Genomic DNA, 25,060 nt, shown 5'->3' on the forward strand with positions numbered 1-25,060 from the left:
ACAGCCCAACACTCTGCACCGTACATCATAGCTGGTCGGACAACAGTCCTATAAAATTTTCCTTTAAGCTTTAATGGAATACGCCGATCACATAAGACCCCAGATGCACCTCTCCACTTCATCCACCCTATTTTAATTCTTTGGGAAACCTCATCTTCTAAATCACCTCTTTTACTTATGATTGAACCTAGGTACCTAAAACAATCACTCGAGGAATCTCTTTATCGTCAAGTATCACCACTTCATCATCTCGCTCGATCATGACTAAAGTTACAAACTAGATATTTCGTCTTCGATCTACTAAGTTTAAAGCCTTTTGATTCCAAAGCTACTCTCCATGATTCTAATTTGGTATTAATCCCCACTTGGGTCTCATCAATCAACACAATATCATCCGCAAAAAGCATACACCAGGGGGCCTCATCTTGAATGTCTTTGGTAAATTCATCCATTACCAGTGCAAATAGATATGGGCTTAAAGTTGACCCTTGATGTAGCCCAACTGTTATCGGGAATTCATTACTTTGTCCCCCCACTGTTCTAACACTAGTCACCGAACCATCATACATATCCTTAACTATATCTACATATTTACTTGCAACACTTCTTTTCTCTAGTACTTGCCAAATTAACGCTCTAGGGACTCTATCATAAGCTTTTTCTAGGTCAATAAATACCATATGAAGGTCTTTCCTACATTCTCTATACCTTTCCATAAGTCTCCTAATTAAGTAAATAGCCTCCGTTGTAGATCTTCCCGGCATAAACCCAAATTGGTTCTCCGTAACTATAGTTAAGTGTCTCAACCGGGTTTCAATTATTCTCTCCCATAATTTCATCGTATGGCTCATCAATTTAATGCCTCTATAGTTATTACAACTTTGAATATCTCCTTTATTTTTGTAAATTGGAACCACAACACTTCTCCTCCAATCATCTGGCATTTTCCCCGTGCTCATAATCTTATTAAACAACTTAGTCAACCAAACTAGTCCATGGGTTCCTAAGCTCTTCCATACTTCAATTGGGATTTCATCGGGACCTTGTGTCTTGCCGAGTTTCATCCTCCTTAAAGCTTCTTTTACTTCGGACATCGAAATTCTACGAATATAAGTTCGGACACCGGTGCCTTGGTGAAAAGTGTAATCGTCCGAAACATAAGTGCTTGAAGAATGCTCATTTAGTAAACTAGAGAAATAGGTTTCCCATCTTTTCTTAATATCCTCCTCACAAACTAATACTTTACCATCTCCATTTTTAATACATCTAACATGGTCAAGATCTCTACTCTTCCTATCCCTCATCTTAGCTATCTTATAAATAGATTTTTCCCCTTCCTTTGTGCCCAACTTATTGTATAACTCTTCATACTTCCTTTCCCTTGCTTTTCCCGCAATTTTCTTAGCTTCATTTCTATCTAACCTATACCTTTGAAGATCCTCAACATCCTTAGTTCTTTGCCATGTCTTAAAACTAGCTTTTTTATTCCTAATGGCAGCTTGAACCTCACTATCCCACCACCACGTCTCTCTATAAGAATGAATCTTTCCTTTTGATTCACCTAGAACATCTTTAGCCACTTTCTTAATACACATAGCCATCTCATTCCACATTGCATTGGTATCCCCTTTAAAATCCCATTTTCCTTGTTTGACTACTTCATTAACGAAGGATTTAGAGTACTCTCCTTTCAAATTTCACCATCTTATTCTGGGATAGTTTACCTTGGACCTTTTATGTGTTCTTGGGACTAAGCACATATCCAAGACCACAAGTCTATGTTGTGCGATTAAGCTTTCCCCGGTATCACCTTGCAATCCTTGCACAACAATCTATCAGTCCTTCTAGTTAGGAAGAAATCTATTTGGCTTCTATGCTGTCCACTTTTGAAAGTAATTAAATGCTCATCTCTCTTTTTGAAGTAAGTATTTATAATAGATAGATCAAAAGCAGTAGCAAAATCCAAAATTGAAATCCCCTCATCATTCCTTTCTCCAAAACCATAACCTCCATGAACACTCTCATATCCTCTATGATCTTTTCCAATATGTCCATTTAAATCACCTCCTATGATAATCTTTTCTCCTTGACGAATTCCTTGCAGTAATCCACCCATATTTTCCCAAAATTCTAGCTTCAGACTTTCATCTAGTCCTACTTGAGGTGCATATGCACAAATTATATTCTACGAACTCTTTCTCCATTACAAGCTTGATAGCAATAATCCTATCACCCACTCTTTTAACATCCACCACATCATTTTTTAAATCTTTATCCACTATTATACCCACTCCATTTTTATTTGTTTTATCCCCAGTATACCAAAGTTTAAAGTCATCCAACTCTTTGGCTTTTTTACCCCTCCATCTAGTCTCTTGAATGCAAGCTACATTAATCCTTCTTCTCCTCATAACATCTATCAATTCTAAGCTCTTACCAGTTAGAGATCCTATGTTCCAAGATGCCAATCTAATCCTACGCTTATGCTTATGGACTAGCTTCTTTACCCGCACTCGTCCACGGCGCGGGAACCCTTGCCTACTTATCACTGCATCCGGGCGCCGATGCGACGCGTCGCTTACAGGGGACGCCCTAGCTAACCCTTGCCCACTTATCACTACACCCGGGCCATAGTGTAGCGCGTCGCTTCTTTTGTCGGGGAACGCCCTAGCATAGCTTTTATCATATAAGGTCGAATCCATGAAAAAAGGTTTGGCTAGATTTTTTCCGGTGCCGGCTGCCGACCTGACGCACCAACCCTCCTCCTTTACCCGGGCTTGGGACCGGCAGCAAAACACTGGCGGAGTTTTTTCTTAGTGTTTATCGACATCTGCTATTGCTACACGATTCAAGATTGGTGCTACTTTTCAAGTTTATTCTTATTGTGCAAGCTGAAGTTTTCTTTGTGTACACTCCAGCTTGAGGGGGAGTGTTGAAGTATATACACTTGGGCTATTTACTGTTCACGACACTATTCACGTGAACAGTAAAAAAATCTGTTTTTACTGTTCACATGAACAGTACAATCTGTGTTACTGTTCACGTGAACAGTAAAAACTGCATAGTTTCTACTTCTAATGTAGGAGTCTTGCTACATAAGTTTTGTGAGTTTTTAGAAAGCATAGTTTCTATTTTGGTGGTAGTTTCTATTTTCAGAACTTTCTATTTTAGGAGTTAGGAAGTTACTAAAGCTGTAATATTTTGTTTCTTTTTTTTTCTAGAGGACAATTACTTGTCTCTCAAGTTGTATTAGATTCATTAGAAGCTATAAATAAAAGTGCTTTGTGATTCTAGACTTTAAAGCAAGAATCATAGGCCTCTTCTACTGGTTCTTCATCTCTCTTCTCTTATTCTTCTTCTTTTCTCTTTTCTCTGTTCAAGTTCAACTACTGTTTTGATTATTTAAAGCTTGTTTTCTAACAGTAATCTTGGTGTGCCACGAGGCGAGATATTTTTCTTTATCTGAAACTTTCAATTGATCAGTAGAAGCTTGCATAGATTCCATCAGTCTCTTAATAGTATTGACAGTGGTAGTGAGAGTATCAAATTTTGCATTGGTTTCAGTCTTATAATTTTTTTTGGGGGCATAAGTTTCGGTCTTATAAGTTGAACTTTGCATCGGTGTCAGTCTTTTAAGAATTGAGCTGTTGGAGAAGTTAACTCTTGGCTACCATACTGAATACTCAATGGTGATCACAAAAGCCTAAATAAATGGAACTCTATACATGATTGGCAGAATTGTGGATAAGTGGAACTCTTAACGTTTTTATATGTAGGTAACTTAGAACAATTAAAGGCTGAAATCGTAACTACTAGAGAAAGTTAACTATCTCCAACCCTTGTTGTATCATAAATCATTAGACCAGTTCTTTATGGGTCTGGATTTCCAAAGTCTAGCATGTCCGTGCAACCAATCAAGTGATATTGCATCGCTTAAATCTGTTATGAGTCCTAAGATAACCAAGGAAAATGCATTTAACAAAATAAGGAGATAACTTGTGAACATGAGAGTGTAAGATACGGGCAAAATTATCACAACCAAAGTCTGTGGAGAATAGGAAAAAAGAGATTCACTGGGATAAAGCAAAGAGAAGGGTGAATGTTTATATGGTACAGAAGCAGGTCTTTCTATTAATTAGAAAGTAGGCAGCAAGAATAGCATCAGATGAGATGTGGATGAGAATCTGCCTGTGGATCATAACAGCTTGAGCAACTTCTAATAAGTGCAGATTCTTTTGGCAGCTACCCTTTTTTTGGGTTTAGGAACATCTTATCTGATGAATAATAGCATTATCAAAACAAAATTAACAAATCTCATTTTGAACATATTCAAGAGCACTGTCATATCTGAAAATTAAAATAGACGCCTTGAAATTGAGTTTTTATTTCATGTAAAAATTCTAACTGATCCTTCAATAAATAAACCAAAAACAGGGGTAATCATCCACAAAAAGAATAGAGTGATAAAAACCCAGCCTATTATGGAAGCAATTTGGACCCCACGTGTCAAAATTAAATAAAACAACAATAGACTTATTGACAGGTAATGGAGTTGCAATTGGAAACGATGAGCTGAAGCTTGGATTAGGGTAGATGGCCCAAGGATTACCTTGTTTTAGAAGAGATAAACCACTGAAAAAAATGATCAATTCTTGGAGAACACTTTCTCAGAAGGGAAAAAACATGGAAATCCAGAATACTGGAGCTCGTATTATTGCATAAAGAAAGAGGCAAGCAGCATCAAAGGTGATCATTCTAAGCTATGGAAGTCCCTTTTTATATGTAAGATTAACTAAGGGAACCCATCAGCCAAAGAGGGTGCAGTGGCTGCAAAACATATAGAACCTGTAAGGTCTTAGAGACTCTCAAAACCAGAAAAGGTTGACCTGTTTTTATTGATTAATATTGCTCTAATACCATGCTATAATACCAGACCAAAATTGACTAATGAACAAGATGGAAGGACCGAAGGAGAAGATATACAAAGAAGAAAAGAACTGAGATGAAGAGAAAATGAGCTGCCGAATAGTGAATTACTCCACTTTCTGATGCCAGTATATTTATATTAAAGAAATGTAAAGAAAGCTACAATAATACCACCACTTTCTTAACTAACTAGTAACACCACCACCACCACCAAGCCTTCTCCCAACTAAATTGGGTCGGCTATATGGATCCTAACTACTAATGGCAATAATAATGCATATAACCATAGACCATAAAGACAGTTATGAATAGGCTCTGTGATAACTAACTTAACAGTAAGCCCTGCTCATGTGTCATGACAAACTATTTTCATCACATTATATTTGTAGTCCATTAAAAGTAAAGATCACAACTTGACATTCTTACTAAAGTTTTATGGTTACATCAATATTGGTTTTAGAGACAGTTCATGTTTCTGTTCCCTATGAGGCTGTTAATGTTTTCCATTTTCCTTGAATGTGTCTACCAACTAACCTTTGTTCTATCTTTATCTATGATTATCTCTTAGACTTGATAAATTGTTTGACTACCTTCTCATTGTGTTTGACTTTGTAGTTGGTGGGGCCTTATTGAACAATCATGGGGAATACTTCAATTCTATCCTAAAGATTTTCCATTTTACTCCAATTTTGATCAGGTAACTGATTTGCTCTTTGTTTCCTTTTGATATTATTAGACTGTCTTTCAGTGACAAAACTTCTTCCAGCCACAGAACCATAAACATTTCCATTTTCAAATGATCCTTATTTTCCCTGTAGAAAGGGAATCATATCAGACTGTTGTTCTATTTGGGATTTCCTTCAAAAATGACTTCCTGTTTTTGTTTTTGTGCACGTGTGTGTGCGTGTGTTCTCTCATTCCCTGCTCTTAACATTAAAACTAGAGAATGATTCAGGATTTAAAGAATAATGAACACCACAAGGGAAAGAAAATAAATAATGGCAATATGTACAATTTCAGTGAGTGGTATCAATGATGGTAAAAGTGAACAGTATAGCAACGATAAATTCAAGCTTTATCCCAAATTACTAAGGTAAGCTGCATAGATCCATAAGAGACGATACAATAAGGGAGACCAACATGGATATCCTAAATGGATATTGAGGGGGGGAAACAAAAAGAATGACTGGGGGGACGAAGCACTACAACATCGACATTAACTCTAAGGAACTGCCCCTATTCTAATAGAAAAGGGAAGGATTTGGTCATCTAAATATTACTTCCTCAAACTAATAAGAACAATGTTGTCAGGTTAAGAAAATATACTCAGAGAATTGTGTTTGTTTGCAGCACCCAGTGAGAATTTATAGTTTACAATTGAAGGCAATCCTACTCTGAGTAAAATAAGAAATGCAAGAATGAAGATGAATAGGAAAAGCAATATAACTCTGAATAGGAAAAATAACTTGCCAAGAAAAAACAATCTTAGACTAGAACTTGTAATAGGTGGAGAGGGATTTAGCCCTCTCGATATGCTAGTACTGGAATCAAGAGGGTGTATTGTTCCTCTCAACACTTCCCCTCAAGTCGGGGCGTAAACATGCCCAACTTGATAAAAAGGGTGAAACATAGATCCAGGTTACGTTACCGGTTTCCAATTTTTTATTGATAAAAGGTGTCAATCTCCATATGCTTTGTCCACTCAGGTTGCACTGGATTATGGGCAATGCTTATAGCTGCTTTGTCACAATAGAGCATCATGGAAATGGGCACTTGCACACCCAGACCATCTAGTAGACCATGCAACCCTAATGATTCACAACCCCTTGAGCCGTAGCTTGAAATTCTTCTTCAGCAGAATCAGCACTAGATCTTACAACAACAATTTGTTTCATGCTACGTCAAGTAACTAGATTCATGCCAAAAAAAGTACAGTATCCTGATGTGCACTTCCAATCATGTGGACCTCCCTAGTCTACATCAGTGTGGGCTTTAATGTGAAGATGATCATGTGGGGATAGGAAAACACCTTTGCCTGGAGATAATTTCAGATAATGAAAATTTTGGAAGATGACAGACATGTGATTGGAATGCAAATTCTGTGGGAACTTACTCACAATACTAACTACAGCAGCAATGTCAGGATGTGTATGAGATGGATAGATCAGTTTTCCCATTAGTCATTGACTACAACCTTTATCAATAGGTGATCCGCCCAGCTATAATCTTGAGCTTTAGGTTGACAGCGCCTAGCATTAGCACACATCAGATCAGATAAGTTGGCCACCAACCTACTCAATTCTTGCACTTGAGCATTCCCTTGCTCCAGGTAAGGGATGGGTTTTCATTGGTACTCATGTTGGGCTGTGGAACCAAATGGGATTGCTTCAGGGGACGAAGGGGGTGTGCTACAGGTTAACCTCGAACTGGACCTTTGCCGTAGTAGTATAAAAAATGTGGTTGGGGATCATCCTTTTTATGCCTGGGAATTGTGCCTGATTAATTAAACCATCATTAGATTATGCTGTCATCATCAAGCCATTACCCTTTATCCTTGGATCAGGTAGTAACTTCCAAAGGAGCATCACTTGGATGACAACCTAGTAAGCCAGTTTCAGATAATAAGTCTTGGACATCTTTCTTTGGGACAGAAATATCCCTTTAGCTGAATAAACAACTTCAATCCTTAAAAAGTATCTAACTTTTCTTAGATCCTTTATATCTAACTTAGGACTCAGGATTTTTTTCAATTGTAGTGTATCTTCACCGTCATAGCCTGTCACAACTATATCACCAACATAAACAATTAGAATGGTAACCTGGGGACCTGTCCTTTTAATGAAGAGGGTTTGACCAGCATTACTTTCCTTATGGAGTCTGCCATACCACGCTCAAAGTGACTGCTTTAGCCACATGGTGCACGCCAGAGTTTGTATACTTTCCCTTGGGTCTTGTCACCAGAGAAACCAGGAGGAATTTTCATGTGTAGACTTCTCCTGATTCTTCATGTAAAAAAACATTATTCACGTCTAACTAGTGAATATCCCATCCCAAGTTAACAATACATGCAAGTAATACTATGATGGTGTTCAGCTTTGCAACATGTACAAAAGTCTCTTGATAGTCAATTTTGAATATCTAACTGAAACCTTAGGCAACCAATTTGACCTTCTATCAATCTAAAGATCCATTATGTTCTGCTTCACAACAAACACCTACCTGCAATCAGCAGGTCTCTTGCCTGAAGGAAGAACGACAATCTCCCAAGTCCCATCTTTGTCAAGTGCGCTTTCATTTCTTGCAACATTGCTGCCTTCCACTTAGGATTTGCGTAAGCCTCTTGCTACTTCCTTGGGATAGGTATAGAAGAAAACGGAAGACACAAAACTAAGATAGGAAGGTAAAAGAGAGTCAAGGGAGACTACATGAGATATGAGGTAAGTGTAGTTCCTAACACTCTTTTGAAGGGATATAGGTAGTTCAAGAAAAAGATTTTTAACAGGAAATGAAACAGTTGAAGATCCCGACTCTAGTTTTGAAGAGGATTTGTATAATGGTAAAGGTGCTATGGTGTCTCTTGTCGACATTTGCAAACATGATTTCAAAATGCTGTTACCAAGAGTGTTCATTTGTCTTCAAGGTACCTCTACTAAGAGTTTGTTGCTCCCTCAAATGGTACATCTGGTTTATCTGTTGATGGGTACTCTGGGTATTCCATCTCATTTTCAATTGTTCCGATGAACCTCTAAGTCGATGAAACTAGGTATCAATGCATCTTCACCAGAAATATTCTCCCCCTGAAAAGGTGTTACATTGTAGTATGATGAGGCTTCATGAGCTTCATGAAAGATGACATTGATGGAAACAAAGAACTTGCAGGTTGGTGGATGGTAGCAGCGGTAGCCCTTTTAGGGAGAATACCCCCACAAAGACACATTAATTGCTCTGTAGGTCAAGCTCGCCAGTACACTGATGATTGCAAACATAGTAGGCACAACCAAATATTATAAGGGAAGCCAAAAAGGTGTTCTTTCCAAGAAGGATACTAACGAGCTGTCGTTATGCCCTAAAACAAAATACCACAATTTCCTCTACTAATATTAGCAAGGGTATGCAGAGATCGAATCCAAAAGGAAGGAGTTATCAAAAGAAATCTAAAATTACTCAAACTAGAATAAGAGACTTGGTGTTTTGAAATATGATCTAATGAATTGTTACTACTGAGAGTGCAATGAATTTGGAGAAAATCTATAAAGGACAAGAGCTAGGGTTTTGAATCCACTGGTGATCAATATATATATATATATATATTTTTTGGATGAATAAATAATAATATTAAAAGACAAGGAAAATACAAGGTCTTTAAGAAGAAGACCGAAAAGAAGAGCTAAGGCCCCAGGAGAGAACAATAAGCCTATTCCTTGGGGTATCATCAACAAGGGGGTGGGGAATAGCTAACAGTCTAGAAGAAACCTCAAAATAGATGGCATTCCAAATCCTATCAATAGAACGGGATTTGGAAGTCCATCTGTGGAGATTGCGCTCCCACCGAAGGTGATGGATAGAGACACAATACACTTAGCTTACCAATTTGTTCGCAAATGAAGGAACCTGCAAAGTTTCTCAAAATCCAAGTCCAATCACGGGTGAACCCAAAGGATTGCCTCGAACGGGGCCAAATGGAAGCAAGGGCTTTTTCCCAGATAGATCTGGAGAAAGGGCAAGAGAAAAAAAAGATGGTCAAGGTCTTCCAAACTGTTCCAACATAGAATGCAGTTGGGGTTAACGGGGATATGGCGGTCAATAAGGAAGGATTGGGTAAGGAGAGCCAAGTTGAGGGCTCTCCAAAGGGTTAGGGAGTGACGAGGGATAAAGCCTTTGAACCAAACCAAAGGTGGCCAGGGAGGTTTAGGGCCATGGGACCGGGAGAAGGTTCTAGGCGGAGGATGTGGTGAAGGTTTTGGTGGAAGAAGGCAGCCAAATAGTAAGGTTACAAGAGGAGCTCGAAAGGGGGGTAAAGACTCCCAAACCTGTGTGAGAGTGGGGAGGGGCAGAGGGGACCAAGAGCCATTGGAGATGAAAGCAAAAAGGAGGGTAGATTTGGGGATACAGGCGTCATAAGCAGTGCGAGGGCCAAAGTGATTGAAAAGAATTCCCATCGGATGCCACGGGTGAAGCCAGAAGGAAGTGGAGGAACTGGATGAAATGGAGGTGGAAATGGCAGAGATCGCGCGAGGGTGCAACAAAAGGATTTTCCTCTAGACCCATGAAGGGTTGGGAGGCATGGAAGCAGTCCAGAAGGAGTTGGAACGGAGAAGATAAGAATAAACCCACTTAACCCAAATTGAATCATGCTTGGAGGCAATTTTCCAGATGAGTTTTAGAAGGCAAGCCGAGTTAACATCAGATATCCGCCTAATACCTAGGGCTCCCTTGGAGGTAGGCTGGCATAAGGAAGACCAACTAACCGGATGGATGAAACGGGAGGATTCCTGCCGTTTCCAAAGAAATGCACAGAACAAGGATTCCATGGCCTGGAGAGTCGATTTGGGTATGGAAAATTCCACACTAGTAAAGGTAGGAAAATTGAAGAACATAGCAAATGAGTACCACCCTACCGGCATAGGAGAGTAGCTTGCCTTTCCAAAAAGCTGAAGCTTCTTGTGAATATGCTCGAGCATAGGGAGGTAGTGGTGGCGGGTAAGCCTACTAGGGATGAGAGGGAGGCTGAGATAGACCACCGGAAAGGAGCTGGGCTTGAATCCCGAAAGATGGAGAAGGGAAGCATGGAGCTGATAGGAGACACCAGAGAGAAAGAGAGTGGACTTGTCAAGATTGACACGAAGACCAGAGAGGAATTCGAAGAGCAAAAGGACCGAGAGAATGGAGGAAATGGAAAGGTGATCAGCTTTAGAGAAGATCATGAGATCGTCTGCAAAAGTGAGATGGTTGAGATTTAAAAACCTACACTTGGGAATGGGAGAGATGAGAAGTTGATCAGTTTTTTATTGGAGGATGCGAGAGAGGACCTCAAGGGCTACGGAGAAAAGATAGGGGGAGAGGGGGCAACCTGGGCGAATACCCTCCCGAGAATGAAAGAAACCCGCCGGGGAGCCGTTGGTTATGATGGAGAATTTGGGGGGGGTGGAGTTACAGGTACCAATGGATGAAAGGGGGAGGGAAACTCATAGAAGAAAGAATGGCACTGATGAAGTCTCAACGAATAGAGTCAAAGGCTTTATGGAGATCTACTTTGAGGAGTGCAGCCGGGGAGTGAGTGGCTCTCTCAAAGCCTCAAACAATTTCCGCACAAAGAAGAATATTATCCGAGATACTCCTACCAGAGATAAAAGTAGATTGATTGGCGCTCACAAGTGAAGGTAAAGAGAGATGGGTGAGATCTAATCACATGTAGTGAACAGCCATCATACATGTAACTGTGAAATTTGAGCTTGTGACGCTCAATATGCAAGAATAAACGTTGATGAAAAAGTCACCACAAATTTGTATTTAATCACAGCAAATATTACATCAATATGTCAACACTAGTTACCCTCTGCAGACATTGGTTTTTCACAGGAGGAGTTAGCTACTCTGCAACATATTCTGCAGTCTTCTACTGCTGGTATAGCCTCTACTACTGCTTCCTCCATTACCCATACCAACTCCTACCTTGCTACTTCAGGTAAAACTTTTATAGGCTACCATGTTTCTTTAGTTTCTGCTCCTTGGATCATTGATACAGGAGCCACAAATCATATGACAGGTACATCCTCTTTTTTCTTACATTATGCTCCAACTTCCGAAAAAGATAAAGTTCAAATTGCTGATGGCTCCTATTCTTCCATTGCTGGAAAAGGGATCATTCAGCATTCTCCATCACTTTTTCTGTTTAAAGTTTTACACGTTCCCTCTTTCTCTACTAACTTGCTCTCTATCAGTAATCTTCCACATGACTTGAATTGTAAAGTGACTTTTTTCCCATCTTACTGTGTCTTCCAGGATCTAGTAACGGGGAAGGAGATTGGACGTGGTAAACTAGACAATGGACTTTATCTGTTGGAGCCAATTGGAGGATCTACTTCTGCTCTAACTGCATCTCCTAATCAGGTCCATTTGGTAATAGTATACCTTCACTAGTGGCACCTTAGGCTAGGTCACCCCCTTCTAGAAACTCGTAAGAAAGTATTTCCCGATTTAGTTTCTTCTTGTAAAAAGGATGAATTTTTTTGGTGAAGCCTGCATTTTTACGAAGCAGACTCGTTCTACTTATTTACCTTCTCTTCATAATAGAAAATCTATTCCTTTTGGACTCATTTATACTGAGGTGTGGGGCCCTTGCCGACATGTGTCTATTACTGGCCATAGGTACTTTGCTACTTTTATTGATTGTCACTCTCGTTTTACATGGATTTATCTTTTAAAACAAAAAAATGAAGTTTTTCAATATTTTTGTGATTTTCATAATATGATTAAGACTCAGTTCAATGCCACTGTGAAGATCCTTCGCAGTGACAATGGCACTGAGTATATTGATGGTGAATCAACGATATCTCTCTAACTTTGGCATAATACACCAGACCAGTTGTGTTGATACCGCTGCTCAAAATGGGGTTGTTGAAAGGAAGAATCGGCATCTTTTAGAGATGGCCCGTTCATTTATGATTGCTATGAATGTCCCTGACCAATATTGGAGTGATGCTATACTCATTGCATCTTACCTTATAAATAGGATGCCCAGTAGGATACTTGGTTTTAAATGTCCTAATGAGCTTCTTCAGGGAACCTCTTCTTTTATTATTCCCCCAAAGGTTTTTGGATGTGTCTGTTATGCCAGAATCACAACCCATCAAAGTAAGCTGGCTCCCCGTGGCCTACGCTGTAGTTTTCTAGGGTAATCTGCTACTCAAAAAGGGTACAAATGTTATCATCCTCCTTCCAGGAAAACCATTGTCTCTATGAATGTCATTTTTAATAAGTCTTGCCCTTACCATACACCTCTCCAGGGGGACAGTCCTAGAGGAGAGGTGTTATTTCCAACTGTAGACCTTTCTATCACACCACCACAACACAACTTAGGAGTTTAAGAAGTGTTTCTTAACCAGGGAAGACTTCAACCCAGTATACGTGAGGACTCTAATTCCCCCCTCCATTTTTGAACCATGTGAAGAACCTGGTTAGGGGGAGACCACTCTTGTGAGGCACACTATTAAGGTATTTCAAAACAAGATTGACCAGAATAAGGACATGCAAACTTATCAGAGGAAGAATTACAACCGGCTAAAGCAAGTGGAGAAAGGTGACACGTTACCACTTCAATCTTCTGCTCCATAATCAGATTCTACTGTTCCCCTTAAGGTATCTTCTTCTAATCTTCCTATTGCTGTTAGAAAATGAGTCAGATCTTGTACTCAGCATCCCATGGCTAAATATGTCTCTTATTGACTCTTTGTCTGACTCTTACCGTGCTTTTATATCCTCTCTATCATCTATATCTGTTCTTAAAAGTTGGCAGGAAGCATATGCTAATAAGAGATGGAAGACAACTATGGTAAAGGAAATGCAGGCAATGAAGAAAAATGATATTTGGGAGTTGGTTACACTTCCTCCAGGAAAAAAACCAATGGACTGCAAATGGGTGTTTGTGGTTAAACAAAATATGGATGGATTAGTCAACAAGTTGCAAAGGGGTTTACCTAGACCTATGGGATTGATTATCAGGAGACTTTTGCCCCTGTTACTTTAGGTTCTATATTTTATTTTCTTTTTTCTTGTTACAGATACAAGATATGATGTAACAAGATAGGGTGAGTATCTCAAATTTCTAAAGTAATGTATGGAACTTTCAGGCTTGGTTCTACTCCTGCACGTATACTTATGAATGACCTTTGAGTCTGCATCTACTACACTGCAAATGATTGTCAACCAGATTCATCTCTCTTGTTCCTCTAGGTTTCCTTGATTGATAACCATTAAACTCCACTAATAATATGATACTTCTTTTAATGTTTAAATTGACTGTTTTTCTTGGAATCTTTGAATTGAAGTACTTGTTTACAAATATGGAACTCTGTGTATTAGCTTCTACATTCGATTAGAGGTATTGTGATTTATGAGGACCATAGTAAGGCACAGGGACTTGATGGATTTTAGTGTTGTATCTGATTTTTGAGATGGTTAATCTACAAACTAAATACTAACTCCTTGTTTGCGATGGTTCATAAGCGAACTGAATACTAACTTCTATTTAGTTATTTGTAAATCACAAGTTTTGCAAATAAGAGCAAAATTACTGATGGTGATACTGTATCCAGATTATTTTTTCCACAGCTAATGATTCTTGTGAAAACTTCATATGATTGCTTTTTGTTATGGATTTTGTTCTCATTCTCTTAAAATTAGTAAACTTGAGATTAGATACATAACAAAGTTTACTTTGACTTAGCTATTAGTCAATTTATGAACATCTTTCTTTGTCTTTGTCTTCGGTCAGGGTCACGGCTATCATTTCTCTATTGAAGGAAAGCAAGTAGAAGATGATCCTTGGTACAACATTTCTTGTCAAAGCTTTCAGGTATCTTGCTGAATACATAATGTGACGTGAAACCTAACCTTCATTGCATCTATGCATATACGGCCCATTAGTGTGGATCTATTTGTATTCGGGATCTCCAAGACTAGTTTTTTTGAGTAAATAATAAATATATTAAACAACCCGGAAAGGGAGAGGGAAGGGGGAGGGGACCGCAGCTAAGAACTGTGTGACTGAGATAAAATAAAAGAATCTAATCCCCAGGTAACAACAAGAAGTCTATTCCTTGGGGAATCTACAAGGGGCTTGGGGAGAACCGAGGCTAGCTTAAGACTGAGTCCTTGTAGATGGCCTTCAAAATCAAGTCAGTGGAGTGAGATTTGGAGGACCATCTGCAAAAATTATGCTCTAGCCAACAGTGGGAGATACAAGCACCAAAGACTAGCTTTTTGATGGAGTCGGCGATCAGAGTCCCGCCAAAACTAGAGATGATCCAAGTGTGCTCAAGGTCGAAATGGCGAGGCCGCATGCGATGGTACCAAATGGAACTATCCTGATGGTGAGACCCCCTGCTAGTTTAACTGCACCTTTTCATTTCATTGAATGTGGTTACTAATGAGTTGCCCAACTATGGCAATGTTCTTGAAACTACTGAAGGCCATATCCAGTGGACAAGGCTCCCACGTTTAGCAGGGTCTGGGAATGGTCAAATATTACCAATTTGGACATGAAGACTGCCAAGTCAATTGGATTTATGCTTTTCCAATATGGATCTGAAAGTATGAAATCTTCAGCATATGTAGTGTAGTAATGTATTTAAAGACCAAAACAGTGCTAAATAACAAGAGCCTTTATCAAAATATAAGTTCAGGTTGGGGAGATTTTAAGTGGCAGTATCAAATGATTAGAAACTCACATTGAGTTGCCTATTCAGAATCTCAGGTATGGAGTACCTGCTGAAAAGTTTGCATCGATCCACAAGTTGGATCAGTAAGTGTAGACTAATTGTAGGAGTATTAGGAGAAGGGCAATTTAGTGAACTGACCAAACAAAATAAATTTCAGAGAACAGAATAACATTGGGTATTGAATTCTGGTCAGAGATTAAAAAATCGTCAAAATCAATGAGTAATAACAGTCAACGAACCAATACTCAGATGCACATAACATTAGGGCAAAAAAGTGATTTCAATATATCTCCAGCTCTAACTATAAGCACATGTGATAAGTGTTCTTTGGGTACTGGGTTATTATTTTGTATTGTGGCTTTGGGACGTGTATATGTAATTTACCTTAAAAAGTAAGTGAATCAAATCAATCAATATAGGGAAGAGAAATCTATTCTCTCCTAGACATTACTGCAAACTTCTTTCATCTCTCATTCTTATCCTTTCTCTTCCAACACTTTAGATTTCAACTTGGTACCAAAGCCTCCATTTCTGATTTGAGAGTTTTGCTATAAGTTCTTTGCTTCATTTCCCTCTCTTTGGAAACCAAGGTTACAAAGGGGTTCAATGAAGAGGCCCCCATTTGAACTGTCAAGAAATCATGGGATGTCCTTTATGAAGACTATAGAAGCACTAAAAAAGAGTTTCATGTGAAGATGTGGTTGTTGGAGCTCAAATAAAGAGGTGTTTAAAGAAGCTAAAAGTTACCGCCAGATCTGTGCTTTAGCTCCTCATTCAGCTCCATCGGATGTTGGAATGGGCTCGTTAGAACTGCACAATTGTCCCCTCCAGCCACGTGGTCTCAGCTGCGGAAGAAATGAGTTGTCTTTCTGGGCTAGTGGTCTGCATTGCTGCCTTCTGATTCTTTTTATTGCTCCTAAATCCTGCTATCAGCTGCAATTATTTGCATCTAATACTTTTATTATCTCACATTCTATTGCCTCTGGAATTTTTACACAAGAACATCTGAAGCTGTTGATAATGCTCAAGTGACTTTTCCGTTAGTAAAGCTCAAACTATTTCATGCTAAATCATTTATTTATTAATTGTTTGCAGCCTGTCCTCAACAATCATGTGGATTCTACACCGAACACATTGCAGGCCCTTGTCAAGTAAGATGCTATTGCCTGTTGATATCTTACTTATTTATTGTATTTACAAAGTTTACATTATTTCCAACTCAATGTATTGGATCTAATCTTGTGGTAAAATAGATAAACAAGCAAAGGAAACTATACTTCAGCAATGTTGTAGTTTCTTCTGTGAAACTCACACCACCTAGATGTATCCTAACATGTGACATGCGCCTTTTCCTGAATTTTCACTCTTTTCACCTTTTGGCCTCGCTATCTTGTGCCTTGAATTGGATAGTTAAATTCTGTTACAATTTGAACCCTTAACCTGCCTCACCCATGAGATGACCTTATTTACTGAAATGTGAGTGCTAGACTGCTGAAGCAGGTAGTAAATTTTGCGCATGGTATGTGATATTAGGAAGATACGCATTTCTCTCAGTAGTTAAAAGCAACATATGGCACAATTAGCTCATCTTGATTAGCTGCCTTTTATTGAAACTCACAAAACCTACCATTTAAATTTTGGTCTTTCTGTTCATTATTTCTTGCCATGATGAGTTTCTGCCAGTGAATTATTCATTTAGAAAACTTTATGGTATCTTCAACATTTTCTTGTATTATTCTTTCCTGGAAAACAAAAAAGAAATGGCACTGACTCAAAGCTTCTTCTTTTCCCTTCAAAAGGGGGGGGGGGGGGTAAGGGATGGGGATTATTTCCATCTTAGTTTTGTTGTTTTAGAAACTTATTTTAATGGAAATTTTCTGTTTAAGTAATTATCTGCATTTGGTAGCTTTGAGGATCCATCTTATAGTGGAGGAGGGAACATCACATTTAAAGGAACTCTTGAAGATGGTGCTTATTTCACAGTGCGGCTCTTTTGTGCGGAACTGACTTTGGCTGATCTACCAGTCCATTTTGCATATTCTGTAAGCACTTTGTTTGTGGTACTGGCTATGACTGTTAGATATGCGGTATATTGGAAAATCATCAAGTGTTTATTTAGGCTGTCTAAGGATATTTCTGGACAAAGTTTCCATTTCCTGAGATTCAATTGGAATATCATTAATAAGGCCCTGAGTCTATTGTGACCATTTGGTCACGAATTCAAGTCTGGAATCAGCCTATTTTGAAGGCGTGGGTAAGCTACATACTTTATGACCCTCCCCAGAATCATGATGGTGGTAGCCTCGTGCACCAAGTACAACCTTTTCTTAAAGCTTTAAACCATCAAGGGTGACATATGAATCACTTTTGAGGAGGGCTTCTCATTCTATATGAACTGAGTTGAAAGAAGAAGAAAAAAATGTCTTCTTGACATACAAAGGTGATGACATAGGAAGTCTAGGGAAGTTTCTATGTCAATGAATTTCATGCCCTGTTTGTCAGAGTCACCCTTTAACTTCCAGCTCTCATGTTACTTTGGATGAGACATGTATTGCCATCTGTAGGGGACCACCTGGCAATTCTTGACTCTCAATTAGGAGTACTTGAGAACAGTCACTGTTTAGGTTGAGTAGCTCACCTTGTCCAGTCCCTTGAACTATCATATTACCATGCAGGTGAGATCAGATGGGAGCTCTTCTTTGGGACTTGTCCTTAAGTTAGTTTCTAGCACAAGCGAAAAAAAGGCAGTCCTTCTTGCTTCCCAGGGAAGCACCTTAGAAACCATTGACAAATTCTCGAGCAAATTCAATGAAGTTATTATGCCACTTCAAGTTAGATATATGAAGAAAGATACTGAGGCAGCCTCAGGATGGGTCATCCATGAGACTAGCATCGCAATGAATGGTTACACCTTAACAGAAATCGGTGTTGTCTGCTATAAGTTGAAGCCTGAATTTAATGGATTAAGACTGCAACAAGACCACAAGTCAGAAGACGAAGCCACCAAATTGGTGACTGGTCCATCAGAGTATCATGCTTCTCTTGGTCATATCAGCATTACAAATTATGAGCAGAAAGACTTCCCACCTTCTACTTCTTGGGAGGTCAAGGGTCAGTATGTTACATGGGCTTCAAATTCCGAAGGTGCCAGAACTGTGAGCATTAAGATTATGTGGAAGTTGAAAGATGGAGAAAGTTTGCTGTTTCCTAAATATTTTATTTATGTCGAGAAAATTGCAGAAAACTTTGCTGCAGATGCCACAATTGAAAAAACCAAGGACTATCTTGGTGTAGCACAAGTGCAAGCTTTCTATGTTTCTGATTGTGTGGTCCCTCAAGGCATTTCCAGTCTTAAATTCTTCATTCAAGTTTGTCGTGCTGATGGTGTTTGCCTGCAGCTCGATAATTCTCCAGCATTGTTATTGGGTGTTGAAGGTACATAGGAGCCTTCTATTGGTTGGAAACACACCTTTTTATCTTTTTGGGTACAACTAATTCAACCACTGGACAAGTTGACTTACGCCAATTCAAGCTTGAGAAGAATAAAAGCAGGGGGAGTTGGATTTAGATTACCTGCTATTTGATTTTTCTTGGTTTATGTAGACGCATTGCTGGATAAAATCCTGTTGTATATATAATGCTATGGTTTGCCGATATTTAGAGTGGATCATCCGCTCTAAAATGAATGTTTTACATTATTTACGTTGTGAATTTTATTTTGTATGCGCAACTTTATCTTGAAATGTCGATTTATGTTTCAATTGGAGTGTGCAAGAACATATCATCTGTTCTATAAATTTTGGAGGCATGTAATATATGACCAAGGCATTTTATGTTTTGGACAGATTCAATGTACCTGACCTGCCAAACTCTTATCTTGGATCAATTAATCTCTAAACTCTATTGATCATATGTGCCTCTTATTTGGTTGCTTGCTTTTCTTTTGGGGGATTTTTTGTTTACTTATTTATTTTTTGAAACCTTTGCCCCAGATTCTAACTACTATGATTGTGTGTTGTAACTGGACATGATGCAAAAAGTGAAATTCCGTGTAAGGACAAGACCCGGCAAACAGGGGTTCAGAAATCATCTTCTGGTGCATACACCTTATTCTTTTTCCAGTTTTCTCACTCAAATATCTACTTGATTGAGTCTCTCTCGTTGGAGGGTAACCATATGGTGATCATTGCAACGATCGGTGGTCCCTTGTTCTGTTAGGTAGAATTTGCAAGAAGATGGAAAAATGGTGGCCCAAAGTTTGATAAACTTATTAGCCATTATAAGCTTATTGACAACAAACAGCAAACCAGAAAAAGGAAACAAACCATATTTTAGTGAAATATAGATAAGGACCACCTTTTATCAAATTTATGTCCACAAGGTGTGTTTCCATTCTTTACCAAAAAACAGATGAAAGAAACTGTGTTTCCATTCATTTTTGGGGGTTGGGGTGTTTACAACATAATTACGTAAGTGTGACAATTTGACTCATAAGATATTCAGCCTATTATTCTTCAACATTTCCACCCTATAAGCTTAAACTTATATTAGCATTAGTTTCAGTAAAGCATGAAGAGTTTAAATGCCTTTTAATTTATTTAATTCTTCTTTTTTTTTTTGGGGTGGGGTAGGGGGGAGATCAGTTACAAGAACATTGAGATTTAATTATTATTTTCTTTTATTTATTTATTTTTTTTGAAAATTTTAGTTGAAGCCACATACATTGGTTGTCAGATTTGAATTGTTGCTTGATTTTAAGGACCAACATGGTTTAGTCATATGTCAAATTTCAGTCTAACATAATGTTATTCCCTCTCATATAACTAGTATAGGCGTTTATTTTTCCTTTTATTAAAAAAGATTTTTTGTTTTGCCTAAAAGCAAAATTTTGCTTTAATTAAAACTTGACATATTAATAGGAGTTTTTAGTATTGATACACTTTATTAACTATGGTAACACAATAATTTGTGATCCATGTCACATGTGCATGGATACTACTCCAACTTACTATTTAACTTGGAACAAAACTTTTCGATCTTGTCGAACAAAAGCCAAATATTTGCCATGTGAAGACATGGTCCCAAGTTGGTTACAAGCATAGACCCTAAGCCTCTTGTTCACATATGATTTTTCAACTAATCATTATAGAGATCTGAAAAATCAAAAAACATTGGGAGTTTAATGTGAACACCTTTCTAAATGTAAAATCTTGTATTTTGCTGTTATCTGAAATTTCACCTGACCAAAATTAAGTGGGAGAACAAAAATTAAGCCTCTTGTTCACATATGATTTTTCAACTAATCATTATAGAGATCTGAAAAATAAAAAAACATTGGGAGTTTAATGTGAACACCTTTCAAATGTAAAGTTTTGTATTTTGATGTTATCTGAAATTTCACCTGACCGAAATTAACTCGGGAACAAAAATTAAGCCTCTTGTTCACATATGATTTTTCAACTAATCAGTATAGAGATCTGAAAAATCAAAAAACATTGGGAATTTAATGTAAACACCTTTCTAAATGCAAAATATTGTATTTTACTATTATCTGAAATTTCACCTCACCGAAATTAAGTGGGGGAACAAAAATTAATCATATTTTACCCCAAAATAAAATTTTAATCATATATTCAAATGAAACGTAAATTTAATGTGGTGAACTAGAATGGAGCCAAAATGTTACCGCATGTAAATCTGGTGAGTTTGGACTTCGGAGAACGTAGGGGATGGGAAGTGGTTTTTTTTTTTTTTGTTGCCAACCCCGGTTTCCAAGGCTTTGCTCTGACTAATCCGGTGTTCAACCTGGGTCGCACACCTGACTGTGATGGGTGAGTCTCCTAACGGGGATATTTTGCATCTACAAGGTTTCGATACCGAAATCTTGCTTAAGCGGACCAAGCTGCTTACCACTTGGACCAACCCCCATTGGTTGGAAGTGCTTTTACTACAAGAAAATAGATTCTTTGGCGATGGTTTTTTCTCTACAGTTACAAAACTGTTTCCATATATTCATTTTCCCGACAGCTTATCTAAAAACCGTTACCGTCATGATACTTATAAAAACGTTGCTGAAAATATTGTTTTCTCCACGTTTTTTATAAACTGTCGCCACATATTCATTTTCCACGATGGTTTCTGTGGCAGTACTGTTGGTGAATATAACTATTTTATGCCACACATTTTATATGCGTCGCCATATATTCATTTTCCGCGACAGTTTCCATTATATTTTTACAACGCTTAGTAGAAAGTGTCGCAAAAAATACATTAATTGGCAATGGTTTCCATAAAACCGTAAAGAAATGTCTATAATCCGCGACAGTTTCCTATTTGGTTAAGTTTCCTTGACAAGTTGGTTCCCAATTATTGGCTTGATGAGAGATAGAATTGAAATGAATTTGGTTGTTGCATACTTGCATGCATATTTCTCCCAAACCCTTCTCTAATTCTTTGTTTTGATTATCCTTCGTCAATTGAGTCTTATTACCCTAGGTTCAAGAACTCAATCCGAGAAGCCACATGTTAGTGGTCTCGGACCAGGGGTGGAGCTAGGATTGAATATTGGGGGGTCGAATAATGAATCTGATTCACCTCTCCTTTCTCTTAAACTTTTATTTTTAATTTGAGAGGGAGGCCCAATAATGGTATTTCACATGTGAAATGAGATAATTAAGGGGAAAAAAAATAAAGGAGTATATCAAATTTTAAAAAAATTTGGGAGAGGAGGGGCCATGGCCCTCTCCGTCCCCAACATGGCTCCACCACTGATCTTGGTGGTCCAAAAACTGAGTTGAACCTAGATCATGTCAAATCAAAATGATTTATGCTTTTACTCATTTTTGTGTCTTTGGTACTTGTCTAAATTATGTTATTGTCAAATCCTCTTTTGGTTCCATGTAAGTGATCCCAATTACTTGTGGTTATGGTTGTTCTCTGTTGTTTTATGCATACAATGCATGTTCTTTGCTCTTTTTATAGCAAAACTTAATACTACTATCTGAAATGTGTTGTCTTTGCAGTTTTTGGACCACATTTGGTGGTTGCAAAGTGAGACAGTGGGTATAGCTGGGATTGCCAGTCAAAAGATGATAGAGATGGACCATATTTTCTTGGATGTTTTTATTTTCTTGATTGTTTTACAATATTTTTCTTTATTATTGCCGTACATGAAAAACAGTGCATACATATTAAGATTTTGATAATTTAAATGTTACTTGTCACTCTAAGTGTATGGATTTTGATAATTTTAAATGTTACTTGTTACTCCATGTGTATGTTTCTTCTAGCTTAGTATGATGATTTTTTTAATTTAAATATATATATATATATATATAAAGAGTAAAGTGCGACAGTTTTATTTCTTCTGTCGCTAAAAATGAACATTTTTATAACGCTTTCAAACGGTTCCCAAAAAGACCAATTTTTTTTCGTGGCGCTTCTGAAATATTTGTCACAAAATAAATAAAATTACCCACGCATTGGCCACCGTCGTCAAAAAAAATTTGTTGGCTACGATTACTACCGTCGCCAAAAATCCCATTATCCACGACGATTGTAACCGTTGCCAAAAAAATTTCCTAGCCAATGTCCAAAAATTGTCACCTATTTTCTGCGACCTCAATATAGATGAAGTAGGACATGGCAATGGAAGGTCAGCATAGCCCTTATTATTGGCGACGGTTCTGTTATTTTTTGCTACGCTCATAACAATCTCAAAATTTTTTTTGTAGTGTTACATTCTCTAGAGTCATGGTTCATAAAATTAACTGTTTGGTTAGCTTGAATCTTTGGAATAAAATTTGTAAATTTATCCTGAAAAAATATTTATTGAATTATGGTTCAAATGTTTAACACTTTTATAATAGGGGTGAAATATCTGGATTTCTCCTCATACCCATAAATCGACAAATTCACGTTTTTAGTGTAAAAAGGTGAATCTCTAGATTTCATGAATCCAGAGATTCACACAACCAAACGGGTAAAAATCTCCCATTTGTGAATCCAGAGATTTCAAATCTCTGGATTCACGTAACCAAACAGGCCCTAAAGCATTATTACGGAATCTTGCCGGATTGAAATGCCACCATTACCCTTAATATGGAATTTTAGGTCAACTCTTTTCTGATTAATTAATAAATTCTAACTTAAATTAGTTCTTGATTAAGAGTAAGATATCAACCGAAAATACTGATTATAAATTGATACTGATCAAACAAGGACAAAAGACAAAACCCTATTAGATAACATAAGACGACAAGGAAAACTGACTAACTACCCTGTACATAAACAATCCAAGATCTGGGTTTTGGCTAGTTAAGAAGTTAACTCATAGCCCGAAATTGGGTTGACTCAACTTCTTGTTCCCAGGATTTTGACTTAATAGAAATTGGGTTGAGTTTCTCTCCATCTATTGAAAGAAGAATTTCTATATCATAAACATCAGTATCATTCTTCCACCCAAGAAAAAAGAACATCATGAGTATCATTAAATCCCAAGGTGAAGGGTATTTTCGTCCCTAAGTAATAGGCAGTGAGACTCTAATGAGAAAGAGAAATACGTTTGTTTTCAATTGTGACATCCAACAACTTATAGGAATTTCCTTAACAAAAAACAACTTACTGGAAGTATATTCTTTCTAATTCAAACAAAATTAGGCCAAGTATGGAGTCATATGGGTTCCTCAAAGAAGGGTTAGGGAAAATGGCAATGTCAACTTGAATTAAACAGTTACCTAACCACCACTTTGGTTTATATGTATGCAACAAATCCATGATTATGGTCTTATTCTTCTTTTGTTTTATTATCTTAATTAATTTTTTTCATTTCTCTCTTTTCGGTTTGGAAGCATGGGAGGGAGTCAAGAATGATTGGATCTGTGTCACCATCAAATCTGATCAGATGTTACAAAAATTTGTAGTAGTTTTAGTTAACTAATTGTCATTTGAAAGATGTAGGAATCGATCTCTTTTACCATGTTTTCGGATATAGGGATGTGATGCTTCTCTACCTTGTGGCATAAAAGAGATTGTTGATGTATGTAACTTACACCTAACTTCTGTAAAACTTAATGTTGTCTATAAATATTAGTTGTAAGCAACAATCTGGATATTCAATACTAAATACTTATAATGTAATGCTTTAAGCAAACTTTATGCCTAAAACCTAACCCTAACATAGATGACTCATGTTCGATTCGAATTAATTTGAAAATTAACTATGTCATCTTTTATGAAATATCAATGCAATCATCCTGACCAGCACCATGGTGATAACAAATAATGTGTGATTTTACAACCTATATATGGATCACCTTTTCTACCGGGAAGTGGTGGAAATTATATTCAGACCATAATGCAAAGTAGCTATTAATCTTGAAGGTTTACTAAAAAAGAAAAGAAGGAAAAAAAATTAAAAGGAACTTGTAATATTTAGAAGATAGGACTGAAGAGGGGAAAGGCAATGGGAAACTTTTAGCTCTTCAGTTTAAAACCAGGGTTTCAACTTTCAATTTTATAGTTTGGCAGGAAAGCCAGCTTGGGTGAAGAGAATCTAGCAATTAGGGTAACTAAATAAATTATCAACTAACGGCTACTAACCACTTAACTATCCTTTAGAAGCAGATTCCTTGATTTGCATAATATAATAGCTTAGGAAAAAGAGGGAACAAGAAGAAGAAGAAGAAGCAGCAGCA

The 25,060-nt window shown here is 37.7% G+C and overlaps 1 protein-coding gene across 2 annotated transcripts in view; it reads left to right on the forward strand.

The window, feature by feature from the left end:
- Positions 1-19,697, forward strand: part of LOC149027520 (cytosolic endo-beta-N-acetylglucosaminidase 1-like) — a 36,329-nt gene extending 16,632 nt beyond the window's left edge. The window contains exons 7-11 of one of the 2 annotated variants that reach the window (XM_089163367.1): positions 5,542-5,623; positions 14,420-14,500; positions 16,461-16,516; positions 17,272-17,407; positions 18,041-19,696. In XM_089163367.1, the coding sequence (XP_089019493.1) occupies positions 5,542-5,623; positions 14,420-14,500; positions 16,461-16,516; positions 17,272-17,407; positions 18,041-18,808 (1,123 nt within the window). In that variant the 3' untranslated portion in view covers positions 18,809-19,696. Of the gene's footprint in view, positions 1-5,541; positions 5,624-14,419; positions 14,501-16,460; positions 16,517-17,271; positions 17,408-18,040 lie in introns of both variants that reach the window. The other variant, XM_089163377.1, reaches the window with a different exon arrangement.
- The last annotated feature ends 5,363 nt before the right edge of the window (positions 19,698-25,060 follow it).

The sequence above is a fragment of the Hakea prostrata genome, chromosome 1 (assembly GCF_041222555.1).
Source record: "Hakea prostrata isolate BN-2017 chromosome 1, UWA_Hpros_2, whole genome shotgun sequence".
NCBI lineage: Eukaryota > Viridiplantae > Streptophyta > Magnoliopsida > Proteales > Proteaceae > Hakea > Hakea prostrata.